This window comes from Salvia hispanica, chromosome 4 (assembly GCF_029641045.1).
Source record: "Salvia hispanica isolate PSC_SH4W2 chromosome 4, Shi_PSC_v1, whole genome shotgun sequence".
Classification (NCBI taxonomy): Eukaryota; Viridiplantae; Streptophyta; class Magnoliopsida; order Lamiales; family Lamiaceae; genus Salvia; species Salvia hispanica.
Window position 1 is genome coordinate 47,235,160 of NC_142695.1, and position 27,972 is coordinate 47,263,131.

The 27,972-nt window shown below is 37.1% G+C and overlaps 5 protein-coding genes, 4 non-coding genes and 2 pseudogenes across 10 annotated transcripts; 6 read left to right on the forward strand and 5 right to left on the reverse strand.

Moving 5' to 3' along the window:
* Positions 1-260: 260 nt before the first annotated feature.
* LOC125192998 (uncharacterized) lies at positions 261-2,500 on the reverse strand. Its single transcript, XM_048090696.2, has 4 exons — positions 2,231-2,500; positions 2,013-2,083; positions 767-850; positions 261-547 (listed from the first exon to the last, which is right to left on the reverse strand). The coding sequence occupies exons 1-4, from the start codon at positions 2,343-2,345 to the stop codon at positions 524-526; spliced, it is 294 nt and encodes a 97-aa protein (XP_047946653.1). The 5' UTR covers positions 2,346-2,500; the 3' UTR covers positions 261-523.
* A 285-nt stretch (positions 2,501-2,785) lies between these two features.
* On the forward strand, positions 2,786-3,966 carry LOC125197120 (syntaxin-125 pseudogene; annotated as a pseudogene).
* Positions 3,967-4,151: 185 nt separating this feature from the next.
* QWRF3 (QWRF motif protein (DUF566)) lies at positions 4,152-6,377 on the reverse strand. Its single transcript, XM_048095823.2, has 6 exons — positions 5,232-6,377; positions 5,005-5,124; positions 4,762-4,878; positions 4,598-4,687; positions 4,412-4,519; positions 4,152-4,308 (listed from the first exon to the last, which is right to left on the reverse strand). Exons 1-6 carry the CDS (start codon positions 6,363-6,365, stop codon positions 4,231-4,233), a joined length of 1,647 nt encoding a protein of 548 aa, XP_047951780.1. The 5' UTR covers positions 6,366-6,377; the 3' UTR covers positions 4,152-4,230.
* A 3,497-nt stretch (positions 6,378-9,874) lies between these two features.
* Positions 9,875-14,327, reverse strand: LOC125192607 (protein LAZ1-like; annotated as a pseudogene). The gene is made up of 8 exons (XR_016128932.1): positions 13,760-14,327; positions 13,631-13,687; positions 12,393-12,501; positions 11,975-12,162; positions 11,781-11,869; positions 11,044-11,305; positions 10,594-10,845; positions 9,875-10,385 (listed from the first exon to the last, which is right to left on the reverse strand). The product of XR_016128932.1 is annotated as a protein LAZ1-like (transcript).
* Positions 14,328-14,658: 331 nt separating this feature from the next.
* LOC125197674 (small nucleolar RNA snoR134) lies at positions 14,659-14,804 on the forward strand. Its single transcript, XR_007172206.1, has one exon. It is a non-coding gene; the product is annotated as a small nucleolar RNA snoR134 (small nucleolar RNA).
* Positions 14,805-15,018: 214 nt separating this feature from the next.
* LOC125197664 (small nucleolar RNA U36a) lies at positions 15,019-15,108 on the forward strand. The gene has a single exon (XR_007172196.1). It is a non-coding gene; the product is annotated as a small nucleolar RNA U36a (small nucleolar RNA).
* A 33-nt stretch (positions 15,109-15,141) lies between these two features.
* On the forward strand, positions 15,142-15,232 carry LOC125197604 (small nucleolar RNA Z223). Its single transcript, XR_007172140.1, has one exon. It is a non-coding gene; the product is annotated as a small nucleolar RNA Z223 (small nucleolar RNA).
* A 425-nt stretch (positions 15,233-15,657) lies between these two features.
* LOC125197648 (small nucleolar RNA snoR97) lies at positions 15,658-15,766 on the forward strand. Its single transcript, XR_007172181.1, has one exon. It is a non-coding gene; the product is annotated as a small nucleolar RNA snoR97 (small nucleolar RNA).
* A 1,021-nt stretch (positions 15,767-16,787) lies between these two features.
* On the reverse strand, positions 16,788-18,391 carry LOC125195250 (uncharacterized). The gene has a single exon (XM_048093427.2). It carries the CDS (start codon positions 18,268-18,270, stop codon positions 16,966-16,968), a length of 1,305 nt encoding a protein of 434 aa, XP_047949384.1. The 5' UTR covers positions 18,271-18,391; the 3' UTR covers positions 16,788-16,965.
* Positions 18,392-22,030: 3,639 nt separating this feature from the next.
* Positions 22,031-24,627, forward strand: LOC125196795 (protein THYLAKOID FORMATION1, chloroplastic-like). The gene is made up of 5 exons (XM_048095421.2): positions 22,031-22,299; positions 22,947-23,214; positions 23,500-23,716; positions 24,088-24,203; positions 24,287-24,627. The coding sequence occupies exons 1-5, from the start codon at positions 22,116-22,118 to the stop codon at positions 24,351-24,353; spliced, it is 852 nt and encodes a 283-aa protein (XP_047951378.1). The 5' UTR covers positions 22,031-22,115; the 3' UTR covers positions 24,354-24,627.
* Positions 24,423-27,773, reverse strand: LOC125196794 (diacylglycerol kinase 5-like). Its single transcript, XM_048095420.2, has 13 exons — positions 27,677-27,773; positions 27,136-27,345; positions 26,856-26,978; positions 26,615-26,743; positions 26,350-26,435; positions 26,155-26,278; positions 26,036-26,084; positions 25,876-25,958; positions 25,720-25,787; positions 25,560-25,634; positions 25,401-25,488; positions 25,205-25,321; positions 24,423-25,073 (listed from the first exon to the last, which is right to left on the reverse strand). The coding sequence occupies exons 2-13, from the start codon at positions 27,343-27,345 to the stop codon at positions 24,738-24,740; spliced, it is 1,488 nt and encodes a 495-aa protein (XP_047951377.1). The 5' UTR covers positions 27,677-27,773; the 3' UTR covers positions 24,423-24,737.
* Positions 27,774-27,972: the final 199 nt, after the last annotated feature.

Sequence of the window (27,972 nt, forward strand, 5' to 3'; positions counted from 1 at the left end):
AAAACTAAAGAGAAAAAAGACGAAGACTATTGTAAATATAGATAGAGACAAAAATCAAGAGTTTCAGATTGCATGAAAAAAAATCCGAACTTCAATCATTTTTAGAGAAAATTTTGACATGATACCATAAACAAATTAGATGTCTAAAGATCATAAATCTCGAACCTGGTTTCACTTATCCAATTTCACACCTAAATTTGGAGTTAAAAAGGTAGTTCCAAAGTGGAACCATAACATACAAAAGAGTGACAAACTAGCAATGGTAAAACAAAATTATGGTTTTCATTATTATCAGAAAATTTCCCAAGCAACTGGAAAGATGTAGTTGGAACAGGAAAACGACTAGGGAAAGAGAGGACATCCATTCTTCCACCAGAAAAAGTACAGCGTCGAGAAATCAATCAGCTGAATATTCTTAATGATCATTACAGAAACCAGGTGGAGATGAACTTTCTTCACACAAACAATAAGTTGAAGCACATATTATTAGAAGAAAAAATTAACAGCAACTTGAACCGCCGTCCTATTGTGCTGTTTCTGCTACTTTCTGCAGAGTACATGAAAAAATCAATGTAATTGCAGGCAAGTCAGGAAAAAAAATCAAAAACAGGGGAACAACATGGGTTATATAACTTATATCTGTATTTATTGACTAAGTAGATGCAGATGCGCACGCACATACACATATATATAACATTCTACATAAACATGCTTTGCTCCTATTAATTGCTGCAATATCTAAGTATTTTCAGAAGAAGAAACATACCTCTCCTTTGTCCTTGCCTCCACTAAAAGCCTTGTAAGCACCGTAGAAAAGGGTAAACCACCCGGTTAAAGAGGCAATCACAAACTACAAATCAAAAGGACATGTAATTATAAATAAATATCAAACGTTTAAGAAGCAATCTGAGAAGGTTACAGACCCTGCTTGCAAGTATCAAAAACTAATACACTTAACATGAGCAGACAGAGGTCGGAGACTCAATGAAACTTACTAGTAAACACACTTCATGTTCATGAGACAAGATACTTGTGAATTGTGATCATGACATAAAGTCAAAAGGCAAAAACTTGACAAGTTATCTGTGTGAAACAATAACATGCATTTTGTGTGGACTAGTCTGCATGATAACTGTTCAACTCCATATTTTTTGTGAAAGAATCTATAAACTGAGGGGGTTAGCCAGCAAGCTGACCATAGGAATGAGCTGAGAATTCATAAGAATTTGGAATCAGGACATAACCACATCATAATTACAGGATCTTGGCCCATTATAAAGAGCCAGCATATGCATTCATGCCTATCCCTCTAAATTAATCCAAACTAAAATAAAGAACTTCCTAGTACAAACCTTCAATAAATCCCAAAAATCAATTATTATCCAGATAAGGACTTATATCACTGTTCAGGAATGCCTCATGTGCGTTTACTAACTTTATAGTCTGATTCTCTTATCCTTTACCCTTTTCATGATAGCTTATATTTAATCATTGTTCAGGAAATGCTGAATTTTTTGTGAGTGTAAGGGCACCAATGCACTCCTACTTTTCACACTTCTAGTTAATGAAGAATATCACTTACTCCTAACGAAGAAATTCAATGTTGTTCAATATTCAGTGCCTAGTAAGTACATGGCAGATCCTTGCTCCTATTCCTATGGATCTGTCTTACAAAGATTATCAAGAAATTGAAGCTTCCACAATAAAAATATTCTATGACTATGTCTATGGAGTATGGATATCAATCGATTCGTAAAACACAAGGAATAACTCCAGATAGCAACAAGTAACTAGAAAATTTACATCATGCAATTCAGACATTAGCAAGCAACGCTACTCAATTACTGATCCTCCATAACTCTTCTATAACATTTTTATTTCAAGCAATCGAAACACAACCTAAGGTTTCCAATCTCCATATATGCATTCATTTTAGCATACAATCATCCAGAAACCCTAATTACATAATTGGTTGACAATTTTGGCAAAAATCCGAGTTTTTATTTACTCACATGTTCTTCCTTCCACTTGGACGGACTCATCGGGTCTTCCCAAATATTAACCTTCGGTGGCCCATGGAGGTCTGAAATTCGAAAACATTGTCAAGTAAAAAAAACTAATTTACGCCAAGCAGATTCAAAATCAAAATTAATCAATCAGATACACAACAATCACCAATCGCAAGACTAACACTAACGAACAAATCAGCATAAAGATTTCAGATCAGCACCAGCTGTGCCAGCGAGGCCGCGGCGGGAAACCAGAGAAGCGGCTCGAGTGGATGGTGAGAGCCGAGCAAGAGTAGCAGCTCTGCGAGCCGTCATGGCGGCAATTGAGGTGGCCATTGCTTGTTACCACGTCTAGTTTTTGAGGAGATCGAAGGTTTTCACAACCGAAAATGTTCAAAGGAGAGAGACAGATTTGTGATGCGACTGTGGAAAAGGGTTTCAGAAGGAACGACGTCGTACGCTCAGAAAGTGTGATTTAGGAATTTACTAGTAGAATAATTTTTACAACACCTTATGCTATTTTTATGTGTACAAGAATTTTACCATACCTAATGGCTTATGTTATATCCATTTGAAATGCAAGAATTGCACTATACCTAATGCTATTTTCATACCCATTTGAAATGCAAGAAACCAAATGAAAAAAAGGAAAACAATCACATCCTTCTCCGACAAAATAGACCTAAACATTAGGGTGTCCATTACTATCTCAACTACTCAAAAATAAGTCTTCCATAATTTATTACTGAAATAGTAAAAAAATACAAATCCACTTTTTTATAATTTCCACATGAAATCTTGGCTTTTCTCTTCTTTTCTTCTCCCTCCAACCCTACCATGCGACTCTAGTCCGGAGAGAGCAAGAAAAGTTGTTGACCTGCCACCCCTAATCTAAACACACACATCTCTCACTCTGTCGCCGCCAACGCCACCGCAACAAGCACTCACGAACCACTCGGCTTTCCCAATAGGCGGCCAAGATGAACGATCTCTTCTCAAATTCTTTCAAAAATGCCCAGGGCAACGACCTCGAGGCGGGTGGCGATGGCCGCATCGAGGGCGTTAACCTCGATACATTCTTTGACGATGTCGAGAATGTCAAGAAAGACATGGGCGATGTCGAGAAGCTCTACAAGCGGCTGCAGGAATCCAACGAGGAGAGCAAAACGGTCCACAATGCCAAGACCATGAAGGACTTGCGGGCCCGCATGGATGCTGACGTGGCACAGGTTTTGAAGCGGGTCAAACTCATTAAAGGCAAGTTGGAGGCATTGGAAAAGTCCAATGCCACCAACAGGCGGGTCCCAGGCTGTGGCCCAGGGTCTTCAGCTGACAGGACGCGGACTTCAGTGGTCAGCGGACTAGGGAAAAAGCTGAAGACCATGATGGACGACTTCCAGGGCCTGCGGGCCCGCATGAATGAGGAGTACAAGGAGACTGTTGGGCGGCGGTACTTCACCGTCACCGGGCAAAAGGCCGATGAAGATCTTATCGAGAACCTAATCTCGAGCGGCGAGAGCGAGTCATTCATGCAAAAGGCGATCCAAGAGCAAGGGCGCGGCCAAATAATGGACGCGATTTCCGAGATCCAGGAGCGGCACGATGCTGTGAAGGAGATCGAGAAAAATCTCATCGAGCTCCACCAGATCTTCCTCGACATGGCGGCGCTTGTGGAGGCACAAGGGCAGCAACTGAACGACATCGAGAGCCACGTGGCGCACGCGAGCTCGTTTGTGCGGCGGGGGACGGAGCAGCTGCAGGACGCACGTGAGATCCAAAAGGAGTCAAGAAAGTGGTATTACTACGCCGTTTTGCTTGTTATAATCCTCATTATTTTTGTAACATTCCCGCTATGGTCTAATCTTGTGATGGCGAAATTGATATAGAAATTAATTGTGATTTTTGTGTGTAATTTAATTAATCGTGTAATATATATTCATATAGGTTATGGTTTTTCCTTTCTTTTCTTTGGTAGCTTCAAAATGATCGAATTTTGATAGCGTTCCGAGACAGGAAAATTTTGTTGTTTAGCAAGTAATTGTTGGATTTGGATTTTGTAACTTTGGTTGAGAATGAATGAATCTACATTCTATTGCCGGATTCCGATATAATTTGTGTTCGAATTTATATACTCCTGTTTCTAATAGAAAATACAAATTCTCTAAAACGAAATTTCATTACTTTTACAAATTTAACTAAATTGACTAGTGTGTGTAAGATGTTACGCCAACATCCCTAGCTGTTGCTGCTCCTTCAACCTTAATTGCAGGATGCTACCCCTCAAATGCCTCTCCTCCAACTGCAATCAAATTCAAAAATAAAGTCGAACAAACAATTACTACTAGTTTTAACTTAAATTAATTACGTAATAACTAATTATTATATAGAAAAATTTTAATTACCTCCAATGCAGAAATGAATTTGAAAAGCTCCAAACATTCTTCCAACATTAGCTTCTCTTGTATAGCCACCCTTGCTAATTCAGCTACAACTTCCACCGTTTTCTCAACCTAAACAATACAAACTTATTTCTTTTCTAAACATAAAGTCACATACACACACAAATAAGTAGAAACTTAATTAATTACCGTAGGTTGAAAAGTAGCAACCGTCATGTTGATTTTTGTTGCAATATTTGATGCATGACACATAGCAACTGAAGTCATTTGTGGTTCGACCTGCAAATTATTCATTTTTAATCTCCTATTTCATAGTGCATGTTTTAATTTTTGGAATAAAAAATAAATATTACCTTTGCTCCATCAACGAGGGGTAATTTGCAAACAACAGAATGCAAACAATTTGTTGTATTTGAAACTGCTGTTGAATGTTGTCTTTCCATATTTGCCCAAGCCTCCAATGCCTTAATCTGTTAGATGTAAAGATTCTTTTACTCATAAGTAGAGAGGAGTAATACTATAATTTCAAAATAGGTCACATATATAAATTAATATATTAACGGTTATAATGAAATTATAAAAACTATATAATTTACCTGAGAGTGAATTATGTAATCCAATTTCATCTCCAACTTCTCTTTTTGAAGCTGAAATTTCTTTTGTATAATTGATTGTTGAAGCTTGTAAATGGCAATTTGAACATGTCCGGACTTTTCCTACGAAAAATAACCTCACAAATTAAAAATCAACGACCACATATCAACAATTAAATTACCAACAAAACCTTCATGAAATAAAATACGAAATTGAAATATTGTTATACCTCACATTCTTTGATATAATTCTCATTAGCAACCTCACATCTTGCATTGCTAAACCTCCATTGAGCCAACCCACTATGCAGCAGCCTCAATTGATGCACATTCTCGGCCGAGCCCGGCCCAAGCACCGACGAACTTGACGACGATTTCCTCCCCGTCACCAATTCAATCCCCAAATTCAAAATATTCCTCACTCCTTTCCCCCTCGAGGGGCTCATCGGCGGCTTCTCCGCCACCTTCCCCTTATTTTCACCTAACGGAGCTCTCACCGAGCCCGGTGAGCCGGCCCAACCTCCACTCCCCTGCTTCAAATTTGAAATCTTCGGAGAATTATTAATACTATTATTATTATTAGAAATATTTTCCGACGAATATTTGCTGCCGTCACTCCATCGCCGGGACCGATCCTGCATGAATCGCGACGGCACATCGATCCCGTGCTTTCTCGAGCTGACGGTCGGGGCCATATACGACGCCGGCGAGAAATCAAAATTCGGGCCGGTATCACTGGATTCCGAGCCCGAATCGCAATATTCGGGCTCGGACACGTGTTTTGGAAAAGATTTCTTTCTCACCGCCACCTCATCAACAGATAATCTTCCCGGCATGATATTTTCGTCTTCCTCCGACGACTGCGATGTACCGGAAAATTTGAATTTCCCCAAATATCGCATCGATCCGCCCAAAATTGGGTTGCGATTCTCCTTCGAACTCTCCCTCTGACTCCCGAACCGCCTGAATTCGGTGCAGCTCCGGTGCCGGCCGAGAGCCAGCGGCGGATTCCGCTCAATTTTGGCTTTACTCCTCCGCTGCTTCGACTCTTCACGCCTCTCGTCGCCGATGAGATCGGCGAGCATTTCGGCCTTCTTCTTCGGCGCCGACGATGAGGGCCAAAGCCCGCGGAGAAAGCCCGATGATTTTTTTTCTAGGGTTTTAGGCTTTCTCGATTGATCAGGCTTCTGTTTTATTGGAGAGAGAGTGCTATTTGGGGATTCATGGCTGCCGCGGTGATAATCGATCGTTGAGGTTGAAGAAGAAGAAGAAGGCGTGGTCGGTGCCGGCGAGAGGTATCTCGGGCTCACTTCTCTCGATTTCGCCTTCTTCGAAGTGGCGCCGCCGCCGCCGTGGCTCTGCATATCGTAACACGCAGTGAGGGTGAGAATTTTTTATATTTTATTTTTTTTGAAGAGAAGTAGTAAAATAAAGCGTTGCTATAAAAGTGGCGGCAATATAGATACGGAAGCCGGCGAGTTTTATATAGTTGTGGATATTATGAAATGACGGGAATGCCCTTGCATGGAAAATGGTACATTATTTGTTTTTTTTCGTTTTTGAATTTGAACATTTGACCATACGAGGTAACAAAGGATGGATTGGAATTTTCATTTACATAATTTATTCGTGAGATGAAGAAATTGGATTTAGGGTATATGTGATTTGGTGGATTGGTTTGATTCGAGGGGTAGTTTAGGGAATCCATGTTTTTTTAACTGGTTTGAAGGTTACCGAGTCAATTACTCCTTAGAAATAAGAGTACAACTGAAAATGACACTTTTTTTATTTATTTATTCAAATTTGATTTTTTGTGTGTATATGTGGAGAGAAAGAAGTTGTTTAGCTTAGCCGGCATATTTTAAGTGGGGTATTTTTTAATTTCTTTTTAGTTTGAGAATATATGAGTATATTAGGTGCGATTTAATCATGGGTTTTAAGGGGGATTTGTCAAGAGTCAATCTTGATTTGAGGGAAGTAGTTATATTAAACTTTAAACGTGTTGGCTCTTACTCTATCAACATTTCATTTGGTGTAGTAGTATTTAAGTTTAAAGCTACTGATTTCATGGCAACTGGCGATATGCAGGAGATTTTAATTTTGTTTCAATTCACATCGAGTACATTAAATAAACATGTCCAAATTTGAATCTCGACACATTTAATTTCACACAGTTATTTTATTATACGAAATATGTTACTACCGTATATTCATGATATCGAATACATTGAACTGCATCTAAAAATATTTGAAATTTGAGATTTCGTGAATCTCAATGAGATACAATTTGTAATCTAGAGATGCAAATGCTTGTTAGTGAGAGTAACCCCTTAAGATTCGCAAGATTTTACTTTGGATTACTTTCCTGTTTCATCTCTTGATTCGAATTCATATTATAATTTCAAAATTAAAGAATAAATTAATCTTTTTTAAAGGGAAAATACAATATTATTTTTCCATATTCAACACATACAATTTCAATTGTCATAATTAAGGATATCATAAAATAAATTATACTAGTACTTTAATAATTTTTTATCTCTCTTTTTTAAGAATTGATTTTGATTTACCATACATTAACTTTGCTCCTTTTTTTTTATTCAGCGCTTAATTTTGAAATCTCATTTTCAAATACAGACTTTACATTGTGTGAAATACTCTCCCAGTTCCACTTTATGGTGAAGCTGAAATTGACTTGAAAAATAAATTGTACGTCTTGAAATACAAAAAATAAATTTGTTTATTCCATAAAATAAAACTAGTAGTACCATTTTGTACAGGGAGCCTTGTATGCAACTAACTAATTAAATTGTCGATTCATTTGTGAACAAAATATAAAAGCTATTCGCAAAAACCAAATTGGGACAATGTTAGTTTATTTTAAACCAATCAACGATCTCTTCCAATTTATTATGGTATAAAAGTGGAATTTCATAGTACTCCTACTAGATTTTCCGCAGGCATCCGCAACATGAAAATAATCTTGAACACGTATGACTATAGGGGAGCACTATATTGACCACATAGTTACAATAACAACTTAGACAAGCAATCTGCTATATATAGGCGAGTAATTCGGCATATGGTTCTAAGCAATTTGTAATACGAAATCAGAGCACTATGGTGACACCATAGTTAAAATGACAACCTAGGAAAACAATCTGCTATACATAGACAAACAACTTGACATATGGTTCCAAACAATCTGCGATATGAAATCAAAGATAATCAAGTGATCTGCGATACATAGGCAAGCAAGTATGCCACGTGGCAAACTAAGGTTAAATCTCGTCCTAAATCTAAGGATTCTCATTAGTGGTATATTGTCATTTTAATTGTGGTTGTCATTTTAGTATAACCCTATGACTATATCTACTACTCGCAAGTCGCAACATGCATCTGCAAAAACACTTTATTTTATCACTTATATTATTTACATTAATTAAAAACTAAACACTAAATTAGTACTCCAGTTATTAAAAAGTTACTAATAAAGTTAAATTTAAAAAATTGGTAGAGAAATTTTAGAGTGACTAAATTTTTTAAGTAAGATATGAAAAAAGAAAAATTAATACCTCAATTACACTTGTTTGGTTGACGGGAAAGTAAAGTTGGAAAGGAAAATGATTCTCGGAAAAATGAATCCCGGGAATATGATTCCTAATAACTTTACTTTACAGTGTTTGGAAAATATCACGATTTTGTATTTTATGTTTGATTTAAACACCAAACTAATAATAAAAATATGGTACTTATTATTTTTATATATTAATTTTTATTTATAAAAAGAAATAATAATATAAAAATTTTAATAAATTATTAATTACAAATGATAACAATTATATTATTATATTTATTATTACGATGGATAGTTTAAATATGGATCATCCATCATAATATATAATAATATAATTGTCATTATAGTTACATGCTCTATTATTACAAATGTAATAATTATATTATTATATTTATGATTATAATAATAAATATGATTATTTTTATTATTATTATAATATTTGCGGATATTATAATTAAATAAATTTTATAATTTAAATTTTACTACGATTTTATTGATTAATTATTAATTTATGAAATAATAGTAATAATTATTTTTTATTATTATATCATTTATATTATAATTATATTTTAATTATTTAATAAATTATTAATTATTATAATGATAATAACGATTATATGTAAATATTATAATAATACAGTTATAATTACGATAAATTTAATTATAGTTATTTATTATATTGAAACTAAATATAATTTATAATTTTAAATTATTTTTATAATATTATATTTAATAATAATAATAATACTAATAATAATATATTGTATTAAATATGTAAGAATCCTAAAATTGGAAAAGAAAATCCTTAAGAAAAATTAGGATTTTGAATCCTGGAAAGTTGTAATAACTTTTCTTGTTCTAGGATTCTGATTACTTTTCCAGTCTAATTAAAAATTGAAACAAACACAGGTTAAAAATATAAGGAATCAGATTACTTTATCAGATAGAATCCTGACAACCAAATATGGCCTTAAGGCCTTAACTTTGCGAGTATCTCACGAAACGAATAGAAACAACTAAGTAACATTCGAGTTTCGAATGTATGAAAAGCAGAACGTTAAGTCATTGAGTTGATTATAATATACTGATGATATGATCAAATTTACAAGTAGAACACATAATTTCCTCATGAAAAATAGGATCATTACGTCACCCATATGTAATTACTTATTTTACTTATTGTACGAAGAATTTAAAATTTTCATGACCAAACAATGGTTTCTTGTTTATGTAGTGTGTGGCATATAGAAGAGGTTTTTCTTTTTTTTCTTCTCTATACAATAATTTCAAACAGGGGGAGAAAATCTATAGTTTTTTTCAATAGCTCGAATTCCTTGGTCTGATCATCAAGCACCAAATACAGAACAACATAGTCCCAGCCATCAGAATTACAATTGTTGTGGCGGTACGTAGCTGGCTCAACGAAAATTCAATCGGTGTTATACACATTCACTAATCTTTGACAAGCCAGCGACAACCGTGAGTCTTGTAACCACCAAACGCAGAGTCGATGCTGCTTTCGTTGCCACTCTCTGCGCTGGTGTACCCGGATTTGTTTCGGTTCTTCTTCTTCTTCTTCTTCTTCCTTGAGCTACTACTGCTGTCACTGAAGCTCCCATTTAGGAGGGGATCGTCGATTCCACGGATCACTGGCTGTGCCAATGAGGAAATGCAGTTGTCGTCCTTGGTTGTCCTTTCCCTCTTTATGTTCTCGGAGATCATATGCCACTTTTGGTTGATTTTTAGTGATTCCTTTCTCTACTGGCTCTACTGCTTGAGTGACTGTGAACTTCACATTATTCACAATCTGCAGAGCAAACGGGAAGCCTATTTTAATACATCCAGCAGGCGAAATTAACGACACCTTATCAAGCCCTATCATTGACACAGAACTTGGGAGGAAGCATAGGTTTGTGAGTATACTATACTCCAACAATCCAACTATATATACACATTTAGGAATAATTTCGATATTGGGCAGGAGATGTGTATTAAATAAAGAGGGAAGAACTTACGTATTCACCACCACCGAGAAAGACATCCTTAACGCTCTCTTTGATGGTCATGCCACTCCTGGCTTCATAGTCGGGTTGAGGAAGGCGCAGCTTTGTGGGACGTTGGCTATCCCTAACCTCATCAGGGTCCAGCTGACAATCCACGGATGCATAATCTCCTAGGACTGCAACACTTCCAGAAAAGATTTCTCCCATTAACTCATAAGGCTTTGCCGGGAAAACATAAAGGTGAACCGCAGAAGCAAGACCCATCTGTCCTGGATGAATATGCAAACATTTATAACACAATATATTATCTGCACAGACCACATCAAACTAGAATACAATAAGAAATTGACTATTGAGCAGATTGTGTATCTATCAAAATCTAGATATCTGTAATAAGCAATGGAAGCCCCGACAAGATTCTTTTTTGCTGTCAAAACAAATAAGTCAGCTTAAAACAATTACCTCTATGCAGATGATGAAGTCCTGAACACTTGATTTAAATTGCAATGACTCAACTATCGGACTTTTAAATAAGCCAACAGTGTAGAATAGAGCAATTGCCACACCTTGCCACCAAGTTAAGAACACAATTGACTTGAATGTCAAAAACTTGTACAGAGGTTTAATGTGTGCCAATATAATTTTTGTGATGGCATAAAAATGAACCAAGCAATACAAAGCCCAAGATTGACTGAAATTTAAAACCACGGCCATATAAGGGTACCTATAAAACAACGAAGTGTTAAGAGTACTTAGGCTTCTCATACATCCATTTAAGCCACTCAAATAGTAGTAAAAGTCTCACTTTGAAATAAATCCAACAGAAAAAAACTTCAAAATGAATCGATATTAAACAGAAGTAGCATATTGTGTAATGTGTATGCAGATTATGAATGATATAAATTTTCATTAAACAGGACACAAAGGAGTACAAATTCATTAAAACAAGTTGAATCACCCCACTAGCTTGTAAGTATAATTTCACTTCAAAGAGTGGTTCACCAAAAGGTAGCATAAGTTTTTCGCTCTAGTGACTAGCATATCCCAAGAAAAACATGATTGCCTATTATTGCTATGTTCCATTTATTTCAGCTTCCACCTTCCCGTTTGAAATCCCTCCTTCGTGTCCTAAAGAGTTACAGCTAATCTAAAACAAGTTCCAAGATAGCTACTAAAAATATTCAAAGGATATAACGCACCCACAGTTCCATTTGAAGTCGCCTTCACAATACACATCAAAAGCTTCGAGAATTACTGCTGAAATGGCGGTAAATGCTTTTATTATCATCTGCCATAGAAGTATACCAAACTTGGTCAGGCATAGCGAGATTAAAGCGTACAAATAGTTGGTGACAGAACATACTAAAGAATTTCACACGAGGATGGAACTTACATACTGAACAATTCCAATCCTCATAACCTGATAAACCCATTGATCAAGTTTCCAAGGCTTCAAGATATAATTCATTGGAAAAGGATGCTTTATGATTCCCCTTTCATGACCATGATCATCTAGTAGGGGTGCTTTCATACCTGCTCGTCCTTCCCTTATCATAAACTCAATTGCTCCCTCCTCTCCGCCTAATCCACCATGTGAAAATAGGTTGAATTTGTTCTGACAAACTAGTTAGTTAGTCTAGTTTAGGGAAAAAAACTGATGGCCAGGGGTGACGTCAACTACCACAATCTTATAAAAGTTCTTCAGAAGCCTTTATTGATCTACTAACTTATGTGAGAAAAAGGATAAAATGTGCAATAACAAACTCTAACTAAAGAACTTCGATATTAAAAGGGTAAGCTTTATGATATACCTAAACAAGCGATTAGATACCTCCAAAAGCAATACATGGCAAAGGACTCATAGCAATCACGTGCAATCCCAACATCAAAACTAATTGCTGGGTGTACCATCGAGACAAACTGCAAACAGAGGACCATGCTTGAGAAGAAGTAAAATGAGGATTTTTTGACTAAACATTTCATAGGCAACGTTCATCATCACAAAACCTTAGTAGTAAAGAATGAAGCCAAGCAGATTTCTAATGTGATGTCAGTCAGGAAGATGTACTACTTTATATAGAAGTATTCAATAAAATTAATTGATATCATCAGTCATTAATCTGTCTACATGACTGTATGAGAAGTGATCCCATGAGAAATGTTGTCTTAAGGAAAGCAAATTAACAGAATTAGCATCATTCACACACAAAAAAAAGTACGGAACAAAAAAATCTAAGAACATAAATAAGAAGAATCAATGTGGGAAGTAGTTGAGAGAGCATAAGTGAAAAAAGAACCCAGATAAAACCTTCAAGAGTTGAATATTAGTACTAAGCATTACAAGACAACCAATATGGAGATCTACTTAATATTTGAATTATATGCTAAAAAACACGCTCTCATCTGGCCATTAAATCCCACAGCTTTTAAGTTTACATATGCACTTTAAGAAGTTTACAGAGTAACTTGAGAGCTGAAAACAATAAAAGACCTATGCTCCCATATCAGTTCCACTACAGAGATGTGATAGTAAATGGTCAATGATACCATAAAATTATAGGACACTCTACAAGCTTCCCAAACACCAAAAACTTGATAAAAAGGTGCTACATACACACACATTTTGAGTCAATAGTGAATAAATTCCCAATGCTACTATTGGCATATATACCGATACACTGTAGCTTGTTGCAACATAGTGTTTCGACATGAGAATCATCTACTAATCTCAGGTGATTCACCAGTCACCACACAGTAATTATAATATGGATAGAAACTTCTCAGACTCAAACGTTTAAAATTTTCACCAATGTGATCAATGAATTAAGAAATAACTCTGCTGCACCATCTCATCTTTCACCATATAAGTTCTCTTCGCTCGTCGTTTCAACTAAAAACAAACTCAATTAAACATAAACATATTCCAATACACTAAATTTCCACTCCTGTAACACAACCACCAACCAAAATCAACAAAACAACTCACGATCATTCTCCTCAATCAGCTCAACCAAACAGAAAAAGAATAAAAAAACACCAAAAGGCTTACTGATTCAACAGCATAGCATGGCACCATTAGTATCACTCCAAGTAAAAACTTTTGCTCCTGCAATCATCAAATCGCCAACAAAATTAACAACTGAAAGATAGGAAAAACTCTTAATCGTATGAAATGGACCTCCGGATTCTTGTAGGCGGAAAGATGCTCGAACATGAGGTAGATGGAGAGGGTGAGAGTGACGACGACAAATGTTCCGGCAATCAAAACTGCCCATATAGGCGTCGAATATTCGGCGGTGAGCCAAATTAGGAGATGATAATAACCTGAATTGACGGTTCTCAGCAGCATCAATTCGAACTCAGCTGACTCCGATTGGAAATTTGGTTGATTTCGATGGGTGGAATTCGAAGCTCATGTAGATTCGGTTTCGTGTTCGTATCGCGGTAAGACTGCGATGATTTGATTAGTGAGGGAGCCAATACAGCGACATCATTATGAACATTGGAATTGGTACAATTTTTTGGTGAGTGCTTGCCTCATTGTCAGCAAATTGCATAAACCAAATAAGTTGAGTTTCCACGTAAAGAGATTGGTACTAGGAAAAATATAATTTGTTTTCTAGAAAACCAAAGAATCAAAATAAAATAAAAATATTTATATTTGTACTATATTAAAATAGAGACACTTCCTGTATTTGTTAGTGTGAGTCATATCCATTCATCTGATTTGAGGACATGGTCACGACTCACGAAGATAGCAAGAATGGACAAACAGTTGTGGTGTCGTTCAAAAATCTGAAATCACATATAATGAAAATATTTTCATTTATTTATAAATTGGTTCATAATTGGATATTGGGAAAGTAGTTTACATCTCAAAATTCCTAATTTCACAATATTGTCAGGCCCTCTGAAATTTAGCCTCTACGGCCCACCCAATTGTGATTAGGGTTTCTCTATAAAAGCATAGTCATCTCTCTTCTCTTCCTCACCCAGATCTCAATTTCAGAAATCCTCGTGTATCATTTTCCTTCGTTCATCATTATTTGCTCAATTTCGAAAAAATCTTTGCATTTTTCGCATGTAGCAACCCGGGCTCCTCTGAATTTCTCTAATGAAGAAACAAGTCCCAAAGCTCGTGCCAGAACGATGCTGTTTAGTGTTGCAGATAAGCCGCTGTACCTTCTTCACGGCTTATTTGTGTCAAAACAACGGCGACATTCTCACTATTTCATTTATTTTTTCAAATCCGATTGCCTCACCACACCTTTAGCTTGTTTTCTGATTTTGATTGAAAAATAGAGCTAGTCATAGGGGCAAAGATTCGGCGGCTTTCACGTGGGGGTTTACGCTATCCATTGTTGTACCTCTAAAAATGTCCGCTAAATTTCAAAATCAAATCCAAATTTCAACCTTTTTTTTAAATAATTAGGGTTTTGGCTATGATTAAACAATTATCCGCGCTTCCGAGGTTTCCAATCGATGAAGTAGATTGATAATAATGGTTGAATTTCTTAATATGAGCCAATATTTCTCAATTTAACTTTTCTACTGTTTGATTTATGGTTGTGATGATGAATCATCAGCTTAACGCCAGTTCTGCTTCAGAAAATTCATGATCGATAGAGCTGTATAATTATCTGAACCTCACACTTTTACCAATTTATTTGTCATTGATCATAATTCTATCTATTTTCATAATTCTTTAGGTTTTTTAATCAATGATGAAACTTCCATTTTTGAGGTGTAGTGATATTGAGACCCTGTAAAGGGAGAACCCCTTGATATTGCTACATCTTGCCATGAAAATATGGAAATATCTGAGAATTTTCTAATATTCTTTTTAGATTAAAATCATTGCCTGTGATGGTTGTTGGATAGTATATGAGGTGTAGTGAAGCCGGGTCCTGCTTATGTAGGGGAACCTCTCGGTGGATCTACCTTGCTATTGATTATAATTAACATGCTGAGGCTATTAATTTTTTGTAAAAGTTGAATCTTTTTTGAATTTTTGAGTTGTTTTGATAATGAGTTTTTAGTGTTTTACACTTATACTATACCCTTTGCCATGTTTTTGTAACCTTATTGGCTGAGGGTCTGGAAAACTCATACATCACATGTGTTGTTTATCAGCTTCTCTCTCGATTTTTCTACGAGACTGGAGTTAAATCTCAGCGCAACAATCTTTGAGTAATTCCTCTATTTTTCAATGTTAATTCCACTAAGGAAATCACAGCTTTACCTGAATTGTTATAGCTCTACCTGTTTTGTATAGTATTGGGGTTTTTCTTTTGTTACAGGCTTGTGGGTATCTACTTATTCAAGTGCGGTTCGTTGATTCCACTATCTTGAAGTTGTTCGAATTGTTGTAGATGGAATGAAGTCATATTCATGTTGTATTTTTCCATTTTATGTAATTTAAAATGTTACCTTATTGAAAGATTGGTAATGAGAATCATCGAGCTGTTTATTACCCCTACTCTCCTTTTATTCTTGACGTTGCACCTATATGTTTTCCTATTTATTTTGGTGCAATTTGTTCAGTGAGGGTTCACTCGTAGACATATATGTTGGTTAATTCAATTGATTTTCTTGAGAGTCACAGCCCAATTTATACATGCTAACTTCCTGTTAATATGAGCCAGTTCTATTTAATAAAACTCAAGTTCACCATATGTATTGCTTGTAGTACTACGCCGTAATGTGTTTATTTTTTCACTAGCAACATTTCTTCTTTCAAGGTAGGGGGCAATAAAGTGGTGGAAAGTTAATAGTATAAAATATTGGTATGTATAAAAAATTTGGTATAAACTAAATTTGAATTAAATAAAACTATTTACTGTCGTCGGCTTCCCGGCCAACACCGTTAGTTACTCGACCTCAATTCATTTTTTGACTGCATCTATATATTTTGATGGATTGGCATTTGTACATTAGAACTCCAATTTTACAGTTTTATGTATATTTTATGCTCTAAAGTCTTGAATAATACCACTATAACAATTTCGAAAAACAAGGGTTGAGAATTGATTCATTTGAATGATTTCGTGTAATTAAAATACATTTGAATAAATTTACTAAAAGGTTTGATTTTCGTATAAACTTTCAACTAGAATTGTTGTTTACGAAGGACATATTTTTCCTAATTTTTTTAAAAAAGTAGTAAGTAGTATATGCTTTCATTCAAATATAACAACATTGTAATCTCAATACTCAAATGATAGAAAAGCCGTCATTAATACAAACATGACGTGCACAGATGAAGCCACATACAAGAACATGCACCACTCTAGTCAATATAAAAGGCACAGGTATGCTTTACTCCTTATTCTCTATTTACCATAACAATGCAAAAAACACAATCCAACCAAAACTCAACACTCTTCATTCATCATCATCATCTTCTTCTTCCTCTTCACAATAACTAAGAGCTTGACACACACCATCATCACTAGCAAAATATGACTTCCTCCCAACCAGCTCCGCAACCTTCTTCGCAGGCCCCGAGCCACGTGGGCTCTCGTTGCAACGGGCAATCCTAAGCCTCGGAAGCAAGCAAGGCGCTACCACAGCACACTCTGGCTCTGGTGACTTCTCTCCCTCCACACTGCTGCTGTGAACTACAATCTCACTCGGAATCTCCCACCTCTTCTTCACCCGCCCCTCGCCCTCATTAGCCCTCATCTTCCCAATGGATAAAGACCGTTTCTTCTCAACCCTTTTCCCTGCATCACCATCATTCTCCGGCAGAGATCTCTTCCTCACCGCTGAAGCCTGATTATACCTACTCGCCACCACCCTCCCCGGCCTGACCGCCTTCTTGTTTGGGGCGGATTTCTCGCCATCTCTAAACAGCTTCTTGGGCTGAACCGAGCTCAAAACAGCATCTTCTTTCTTGACAGTCTTTCTTGATCCAATGGTGGTCACAGCTTGCCTTGATTTTGCAGCAACTCTCCTCGATTTCGGGCTCAAACTGCAGCTCTTCACCTTCTCCTCATCAATCCCCTGCAACTTCAACATGCAAGATTGCCTCCTACTCTGCAGAGGGGTGTTGTTGATCATCATCTGCCTCGACTTCGCCGCCCCGAAAATCTCCGAAGGCCCCAAACTCATCCCTCTACGCCCTGCGGAGAGGATTTCTGCTGGACCTAAACTAATCCCTCGTCTGTTAGGCTTTGTTCTTGCGTTTAAATTCGAAATCTCATCATTCTTGACACTCGGTTTATGCTCCATGAACTTTGCCGCGATGACTCGCCCTTTCTTCTCCACAGCACTGACACTCGCCTTCTCCACCTTCAAAACCTCCAATCTTGAATTCAATCGCGCGATTTGTGTTTCGATTTCTTCAATCTCCTCGTCGATCTTGAAGACTCGATTTTTCTCGAAACCTCTAACTTTCGATTTTTGAACCGATTCGACAGCGTTGAGCTGCTTAAACGGCGTCGTTGTGGGAAAAGGGGAAGCAGAGGGAATTTGATTATGATTCTCCGAAGTGAAACCCTGATTTTCTTTACCTGAAACAGAATCGAAAGACGATTTAGGATTTCCGAAAATCGATTCCAGAGAGCCCCAAGACTGCTTGCTCGCTGCCAAATCTTCGGAAATCTCACAGTTGTCGAAGGTGGCGTTGTTCCATATCTGCACATCTTCGGAAGAATCCATGGCGTCTGGGAGCTGCGCCACGCTCATTTTGCTTTCTTTCTCAAATAGGCTTCTAATTGATCAGAGATGAAATTGGGATGAGAATCTTGATTTTTTGGGGGGGTTTTATCTCTTGAGATGAATCGATGATTAGAAATTGGGGGAAAATTTTGTTATGTTTATTGTGGGATTTTCGACCGTTGGGGTTTGAAATAAACGTTATTGATTAGTCCGCTCCATCGTGGCCGTGGGATGGTAAACGGCTACATCAGACGCTCCGATTTGATTAAAGGTTAATTTTGGGTTCAAATTTTATTCAGATTTATTAGGTGTTGATATTTTTGCCAAGTTTAAATGTCCAAACTACAAATTATTTGTAAGAGTTGGTCAAGGATTTTATTGAATTTCTCTATTTCTCCATGAGCATGCACGTACCAGTAGTCCAGTACATAAGACATTAAGAATTCTTAAATCTTAAATCATTTAACCTATTCACATTTATTATTATTTTTATATTTTATCTAAGTATTAGAATTAAGATTTATGGATAAAATAAAAATTAATAATTTAAATAAAGATACATAATTATAAAACAAAATGAAAACAATACATAAACCTATTTAAATAGTAACCTGTACAATTTAGGTCTCTGATTTTACTATACTAATTGCTAGTGCGTTGGCATATGGCATAATGATATTGAAGGGATTTTTGCATTATTCTTGGACATTTTCGAATTGCAGAAAACCTATTTATCAATAAATTAGACACGTCATTTTTGTATATCTATATACAAACAATAAAAGCTTCTTTTACGTGCAAAACCAATACTATCTCATATCTAAGTCACAAACAATGTTACAGTGAGAAAACTATTTATTAAATTCTCCCTCGTTGCAATGAAAAATTCACTGGTATATAATGTAAAAGGATATGAATGTAATCAAATGCAAATTCTAAATATTATATAAATTCTAAATTATGATATAAAATAATAGTAATAAAAAAATTAACACAATGTCAACGGTTGACACCTATTGACACTGTGTTGATATTGTGTTGACATCAAAATCTTGAAATTTTACACTACGTTGACATTATGTTGCCGTTATGTTGACACTGTATTACAAAGTTAATTTGAAATTTGTACAATATATGAATTTGCATATCACTACCCATAATCCATAAAATATATACTCCATACTTTTATCATTACATGACTTTGAGTACGAGTCATTATTACATTTAGTTTTAATTTATTTTAACTGGATTAATACAGTATATTACTGTACTTAATACTCTCTACAATATACTCCCTCCGTTCTATAGTAATGGAGACATTTCTTTTCGGCACGAAGATTAAGAAAAAGTGTGTTAAGTGAGTTAAAAAAAGGGAAAATAAAGTAAAAAATGAAAAAGGCAGAGAGATGAAGAGAGAAAGAAGTAAGAGACAGTAAAATAGGTGTGGAAAAATGTGTTGACTTTTACTAAAAGGAAAAATGACTCTATTACTATGGAACGTACAAAAATGACAAAATGACTCTATTACTATGGAACGGAGGGAATACAGTATTACGTATTACTTTAAAAATAGAAGAATAAATACTAATATATTCCCCAAGGCTTAAATTATAATCACAAAAAATGAGAAATCGAACTCTTACCTCCAATGTGCAAAGTTGTAATTTTAGACTCACTTCCCTTTGGCCCATTTTCCTCTCAGTCTCCACTCCTTTGTAGATTTTTCTTTCTCCAACTCGTCTTCTCTCGGTAAAAAATAATTAAAAAACGCTATAATTAATTTGGGCCGACATTATCGGCCCAACTTTCGCTGTAGTGGCGACTATGTCTGTCGTGCTCATGAGAGTAACATGACTTTAGATTGCTCTATCTCATTTACAGTGTAATAAACCAACGAGTAAAGGCCAAAACTGGTCCGAATATATAACCATTTTACGATTTTGGTCCTAAACTTTATCTTTTAGATTTTTTGGTTCTGTACATTTTAAATCGGATCACAATTGGTCATCCCTTTACAATTCCGTTAATTTTATACTCCCTCCGTCCCCGATTAAGAGTCACACTTTGACCGGGCACGAGTTTTAAGAAATGTAAAGAAAAGTTGGTTGAAAAAGTTAGTGGAATTTGAGACCTATTTTTTTATATTGGTTTTATAATAAAATGTGAGTGAATTGAGTTAGTGGAATGTGTGACCTACTTACTATTTATGGTAAAAATGAAGTGTAAATCTTAATTGGGGACGGACCAAAATGGAAAAATGTGACTCTTAATCGGGACGGAGGGAGTAACAGTCACTGGTTTAACCCAATTTTGACCATAGAATGAATTGTCTTCTCCCTCTACCCTCTCCCTCCCGCGACGTTTAACCCTCCATCTCCCTCCCCCTCACTTCAATCGCCGGCGATAAAGCAGTGACGGACCTGAACTTCGTCTTTCACGAGATCCTCATCGGTAGTGACTGAAATCAACGAATCCAAATCCTAGCTAGGCAGCTGGTATTTCAGCGAGAACAATTGGTTGTTGAGGAGGGTTTTGGAGATGCGGTGGCGGAGGCCTGAGAGGGTGGTGTGGAGATCGAGTACGATGATTCGAGTGTCTCCGCCGATGTAGCAGAGTGATTTGTCGTGGGGGCGGGGGACTATGTGGCCGCCGTAGCTGCACATGAGGCGGAGCTTCTGCGGCGGCGGTGGCAGCGCCGGCGCCGGCGCCTCGGTGTCTCAGGAGTCGGTGTGGCGGGAGCGGGGAGAGGAGTCGACGGAATCGGAGCTAGACTGCATCATGTAATTCCCCATTTGATTTTGCACCGCCGACCGCAGATCCTCCTATGACGCCCTTTTCCGCCCCGCGCTCCCCTCTCCGTCGCGCGATTCCTGCTTATTGAGATAGTTCGCCGCATTCTCCGACGAAGACAATCCGCCTCCGTGGAAGAAAATCCTCCTCTGCGAAGAATCCCCAAAATTCTTCCCAAAATAGGCGCCGTTGCTCAAGCTCAAATGCGACAGCGCCGAGAACGTCGAGCCGGAGCTTCTCACCGATATATTCAGCGAGTTGAAATTCGCCGGAATTGTTCCGGTGCCGGTGGCGGCGATCACCGACCGCTCCGCCTGCTGCAGCAGCCACTCAATCGTCTCGCCGTCCGTTTGTGACCTAATTAATGATATACTCCCTCCGTCCCATTAAATATGCAACATTTGCTTTTCGGCACATGATTTTAGGTAATGTTGTTTTGTGAGTAAAGTAAGAGAGAAGAAAAAGTAGAAAGAGTATTGTTTCCATTTTTAGAAACGTTTCATTTTTAATGGGACAAACTAAAAAGGAAAATGTTTCATTTCTAATGGGACAGAGGAGTACTATTGTTGTAGAATAATAAATAGAATAATAATTAATGATATAATTAATGACTTAAAAATCATAACTAAGAGCTTTAATTAGTCAAAATTTGGTTAAACCCGTTGAGTGTTATAAAATTAACGGAATTGTAAACGAATGACCAATTATGATTCGATTTGAAATGTACAAAACTAAAAATTCCAAAAGATAAAATTTAGGACCAAAATCATAAAATGATCATACATTAGGGGACCAATTTTGGGCTTTACTCTAAACCAATTAACGACTTACAAATGTAATAGACAAACCGAACTAGCCATAAGCTTTTATGCGAACTTTTAAACGCAATACTCCATTTTATTTAAACAAATAGATGGTCTAAAAGAATGATAGACGTGTGAGACATTCATTGGCTGGCATATAAAATTGGGAAAAAAACTGAACGGATAATCTCTTTTATCCACTCCTCTCACATATATTAGCTTCTATTCTTCTTTTCTGAAATTCGATTCAATCGCAAAACATTTGATTTCGATTCTCCAATGGCGGCGGTTACTACAATTTCCTTCACTGCCGCAGTTCAATCTCCGGATCTGAACTCCTCAGCTCGGAGTTATTCGAATTTTGATGCTTTCAAACTCCGTAGCGCGGTGACGTATGACGCGTGCAGTGTTCGCGCTTCGAGCTCCTCTCGCATGGTCGTTCATTGCATGTGCACTTCAGTAGGCGAGTTTTCTACTCTCTCTCCTCTTCTGAATCGGTTTTATTTTTGCTGAAGAACACGTTTCGATTTTGGTAGTGTGGTTCGTTTGGGATTTAAGAGTTTGGAGGATTTGATTAGTTGTTTTAGTGGTGTGGATTGGATGCATTCTGATGGAAATGGCTGGATGATGTATTTCTAAGATGTAATGGAATTTGAATGGAACGTATTGTTGGAATGATTTAGTTAGAATGTGAATTTTTTTTAATGTTAGCTCAATTTAGCAGACTTCTTTTATGTTGAAAAGTTCAATCCAAGGTCCATTCTGTGAAAGTTTTATAAAATCGTGCTAAGAATATGAGTAATTATGATGTTAGGATGTGGTTGAAATTGAATGGAACTTATTATTATAGTGATGTGATCTAATTAGAATGTAATGTTAGCTAGGGCTAGCTGGCTTTTGATTAAGTTGTTTCTCCTAAAAACCCCATTTTTAAGGTATATATTTGTGCAAATTTTATGACATTGTGCTAAAACATACGAATGATACTATGCTGAACAATTGTTTCCTTAGGAGAACTTATGAATCTATTATATTTGTATTGAATCTAGTAATATTCTCTTTTTGTTAGACTGGATTCTCAAGTTATTTTTTGGGTTTGAATGCCTCCAGATGTGCCTACTGTTTCTCAGACAAAATTGAATTTCTTGAAGGCGTATAAGAGGCCAATTCCAAGTATATACAACACTGTGTTGCAAGAGCTTATTGTGCAGCAGCATCTCACGAAATACAAGAAGTCATTCCGGTATGATCCCGTGTTTGCTCTGGGTTTTGTTACCGTGTACGATCGACTAATGGAGGGTTACCCGAGTGATGAGGACCGGCAAGCCATTTTCGAGGCTTATATCAGGGCTTTAAATGACGATCCTGCTCAATTTAGGTACATCTAACATTTTTCTATATTTGTCTTACTCCATTTTATTTTTGATGATACTAGGTTTGCTATCACTGAATAATACTCCCCATAGTATCTGAAGGTATTTGAATTTATTCATAAACTTGTTTCCTTCTTGATTATTATTTGTACCTTGTATGTTTATAGAAAAGAAGTGCTTTGCTCTGAATTATATTGCATTTGGTGGCCAACCTCTTTCTGACAGCAGTGGCAACTGAAAATGCTCGGAGCTTTTCACGAAGTGTCAATATTAACACTTTTATGTTGCAGGGCTGATGCACAGAAAGTAGAAGAATGGGCCAAAACTCAATCACCCAGTTCTTTAGTAGAATTTGCATCAAGAGATGGAGAAATTGAAGGGATTTTAAAGGACATTGCAGAAAGAGCGGGAACCAAGGGGAGTTTCAGTTACAGTCGTTTCTTTGCAGTTGGCCTTTTCCGTCTGCTTGAGTTATCAAATTCCACAGAACCAAACATTTTGGATAAGGTAAAAAATCCTATCTCCATCCATCCAAATGTTAATAGTGAAGTAGAGTTTTTCAACTCTGGAATGCTGAGTGCTCAATTGTTAATTGGGTTCAGGTTTTTAAATATATGAGTTTTCATATGCACCAAATAGGTTAATCAAATAACTACTTTTCCAATGAATCATCATTTTTTAGAAGGTGGTCTGATGAGGGCACACATCGCAGTTTCTGACTCTAGGCCACAGTCTGCATTGTTTTGGAATTGAATGTCTATCGTGTAGTATACAGTTTTATGAAAATTGTGGAAAAAATGAGTCTCTCGTTTGCTTCTCACCTGATCTTTAGTATCTGATAGACATTTCATGTTTGTTTCTCCCTGATGGCTTGACAGCTTTGTGCTGCACTGAATGTCAGCAAGAGAAGTGTTGATCGCGACCTAGATGTCTACCGTAATCTGCTTTCTAAGCTGGTTCAAGCGAAAGAATTGTTAAAGGAATATACAGAAAGGTAATGATGTTAAGTATTGCTCCAAGAAGTTCTGATACTCTCTGAACCTCCTACTGATCTTTCTTTCCATTCATCAATTTCAGAGAGAAAAAGAAAACAGAAGAAAGGGCTGCTGCGTCCCAGAAAGCAAATGAGGCCGTCACTAAATAATCGACATAATCCAAGTACATACCACATATCAGAGTCCATTATTACGAGAGACGGCACAATTCCTCAACGTTCACGCAGTTGTTGAAGAAAAAGAAAAAGAAAAAAAAAAGACCACAGTAAGTGGCAGCTGCTACTAATCCCAAAAATTGAGGGGCAGCTTGATGTTTAAGTTAGATATGTAATTCTATGATACACTTCATATCAATACAGGCATTTTGTATACTGAGGCATCATGAACATCCAATTTGATGGTTATATATATTCTGATTTTCTACATTGTGTAAAGTTGTGTTGTCTCTCTTTGAGTATTTCAGGCAGTAACTGTGACAGTTGTAGGAGGTTGAGTTCAGGTATGATGTTCGAAGAAAACGATGCACTAAAGAGTTAACTGACATGAGATATGTCAACATCATCTGGAATTTTGAAGGTGTCTGCAGCCCCAAATTTCCTCAGCTCGTCTCCATTGGCCTCCTCTTCCTTATCGCTGTCCTTGTCATCGTCATGTCCCATCGGAGACGAAGGGAGGGATGAAGGATCAAGAATACTTTTGGATTTACATTCATTTGTGGCAAGCATCTTGACATGGCCAAGATGAGAGATCTCCACTACGACTATGTCGTCTTCGTCAACAGGAAGAGGTTGTCTCCATGGCTCCCCATCAATCCTCATGTAAGTATCTTCAGCTTCTCCTCTTTGGAACTCGAATCTTATACGGTTTGTCTGCAGCAGATAACAAGAATTAGGCTAGTGAATTTAACTTTCATCAATCCTTCTAGGTGTCGTTGCATAGGGCACGTTTAGTTATAGTTTGAAGACTACTGCACAGGAAAGAAAAGGAAAAGATAAGTAACCTGTGCAAGGCGTGTCCCGTGTCCGTTCGGGGCGAGTAAAACTAGCCCATGCCAAGCATCTTTGAACCCTACTATCTCGAGTAACCCGTCGTCCACATAAGGCGAAGTGAACTCCCTCTGTCCATTAGTTTGAGGATGATAAAACTAGTCGTTTTCAAGTAAACAAACAAGGAAAAAATTGAAGGACTATGCTCACATCACGTCGCCTTCTTGGGTTAGGAATCCCCCATGGGTTTAGTCCTCCAGAGAAGCTTGGTAGATTAAGGCACACGATAGAACGGATGCTGCAGAGCAAGCAGTTGGCGTCTCAATGCAAAAACAACAACATGCAAGAACGGGAGAGTTCGATCATTACCTTGTAGGGATCGGGAGGTCTATCCACTCGCCGTGCTTTCTCATGATCTTAGCTCTGCAGATCTGACCAATATTCCTGCGCGAGAGGTGCCTGGGTTAGCAAACCGTGACACAGTACGAGCTCCCAATTAGGATGGAGTGAAACATGAGATGAAATGAACCTCGAGGATGGGTGAATTAGAGGAGCACAAAACCACCCTTGCGTGCACCCGAGCTTTGCATATGTGCTCTAAGATGCAAGAAAGAAAGCAACCCCTCTTATTTGTGTTGGACAAAAAAACAAAGTTTATTCCGAAAAATGGAATCACCACTATTACCTGATTAACCAGCTGGTTCTTGAACTTGTCTGGGTTGAGTTTGCGCTCCGAGTGAAACGCATAAGAGACTTGCGCATCCATTCCTACAGAGACAGATGAAATGGAGTGAGACTATGTATTAATATTATGGAAGCAAACTGAAACAAATGAGAGCACTAACCCATGCTGAAATAGTTCCAAAACCCTCCTTGGAATGAGTCGCCGCCTTCCTGAAACAAATACTATGATGAGGTGCTGCTGCAGTTTATGACGAGTTTTCTGATGAACGAAGAGGCTTACTAGATTGAGGTCGTCTGTTGGGAGCACGCGCTGGATTGCGTGCAAGGAGTGGGGCAGCTCAAGAGGTGCGATGGGCTCGCATTCGTGCTCTTGTTTTGTCTTCATCCGCAGCATTATGTGCCAACTGGAGAACAGACCTTCTGAATTTTCAAGAATTTCGTGAGATGTTAAAACCGAGTTTGAATTCATACTCACCTGTCCATCGCCATCTCTCTTGCTTTCCCCACTTGATCCAAGTATGCGAGTACTGAATCACGGTCTGTTTCGGGATTCCTCTTTCCCTGAAAAATGGAATTCTAAGCTTCAAAGAAAATAAACGAATACATATATGCAAATGCTTGTCAAGGGCAGACGTACCAAAAAAAAAAAGAAAATCTCGGTAGGGGTGTGCTTTCTAAATATTTGAGTTCTAGAAATAAATTTTCGTGACATATAGGAAAAATAACCAGTGTATTCTCACCCATCCGAAAGCGAAGGGAAGATTGTTTCCGGTTCCAAGAGGTACAGTGGCGATGGGAGGTGGCTGAGACAGTTTTAGATCGGAAACCACCCCGAAAAGCCAGGCGGCTGTGCCATCTCCTCCGGCAACCTGCGAATCATCAACAATGAGATGTTTCACTACATAAGCCCAGCTTCATCAAATTTTACAACTAGAAATGGTAAGGGGAAAAACCATATTTTTTACAAAGCTTATTACTTACAATTATCCTCAACTTCTTCTCAAGTTTAGGAGCAAATTGATCACCATTTTCCTTGAGCCTCTCGAGATTATGGAAAATCCTATGCAGCACTTTATCAGGAGCTTCTTCTCCCAATTCAAAAACCTAAAAAAGCTGGCATTATGAGACCATGTAACGAACCAAATATATGGACCTTCTAATCTAATATTCACAACATCAATGCAAAATTGCATGGATCAAAATATTAATGTACATAATCATTTAGGAAATGTAATGTTTTTCTGAAGGATGATAGTTTCACCTGGTTTTTATTGAGTAGGGAGCGATATGTGAGGAGAAGTTGAGCACCTAATTGACCACCACTTTTGGAGTTGATGAATACTAACACGGGGCTTTCAGGCACGTCGGGCAAGCGCTCTGCCCTCCCCTCAGGAACAAGGATGTAGGTAGGGATGTAAAATTTTGCGATAAAGTTCTCAAATTCGTCCGGTAATGCCAATCCTACCTCCATCTGCAATCAAAGTTTATATACTCTTTTATTCATTTCACCAAGAATTTGTAGTTCGTCTCGAAACGATTTATATGAAAAGATAAAAGCATAAGAATTAATGTCACGCATGGTTTAATTCCCTTCAAATTTTGCTCTATGATCCAAGATCATGTGTTTAAATCAAGAAAATATCTGATGATAGAGTTATTTAGATCACATGCTAACCATAACTAATCATAAAAGATATAACAACAATTCATAAACAGATCCATGATGAAATATTCTTATATATACAGAAAAAAATCATTTTCTCTAAAAAAACAAAACAACAATTCAAAAATAGGAATCTCACTGGAAATTTTGCTGAGGACTATATCGAATCTGTTTAAAACTAACAAGCATGAAAGAGACGTGCTCGACATCAAATCAAGAAAGTTTGCAAATTAATGATTGTTCGATTTGTCGTAGGTTGTTTGTGCAATGAAGATTGAGTTATATTCGTAGGAATTATAGTTACCATGATTGTAAATTAAGGAAAATGCCTAAAATTGGAGTGGTAGTTATTTCAGTTAACTGTTTTGTTTTCAATGTCTTAGAGCCGATGTGTAGGTAAGGGTGAATAAAAAAAAAAAAAATTATGGGTGACAG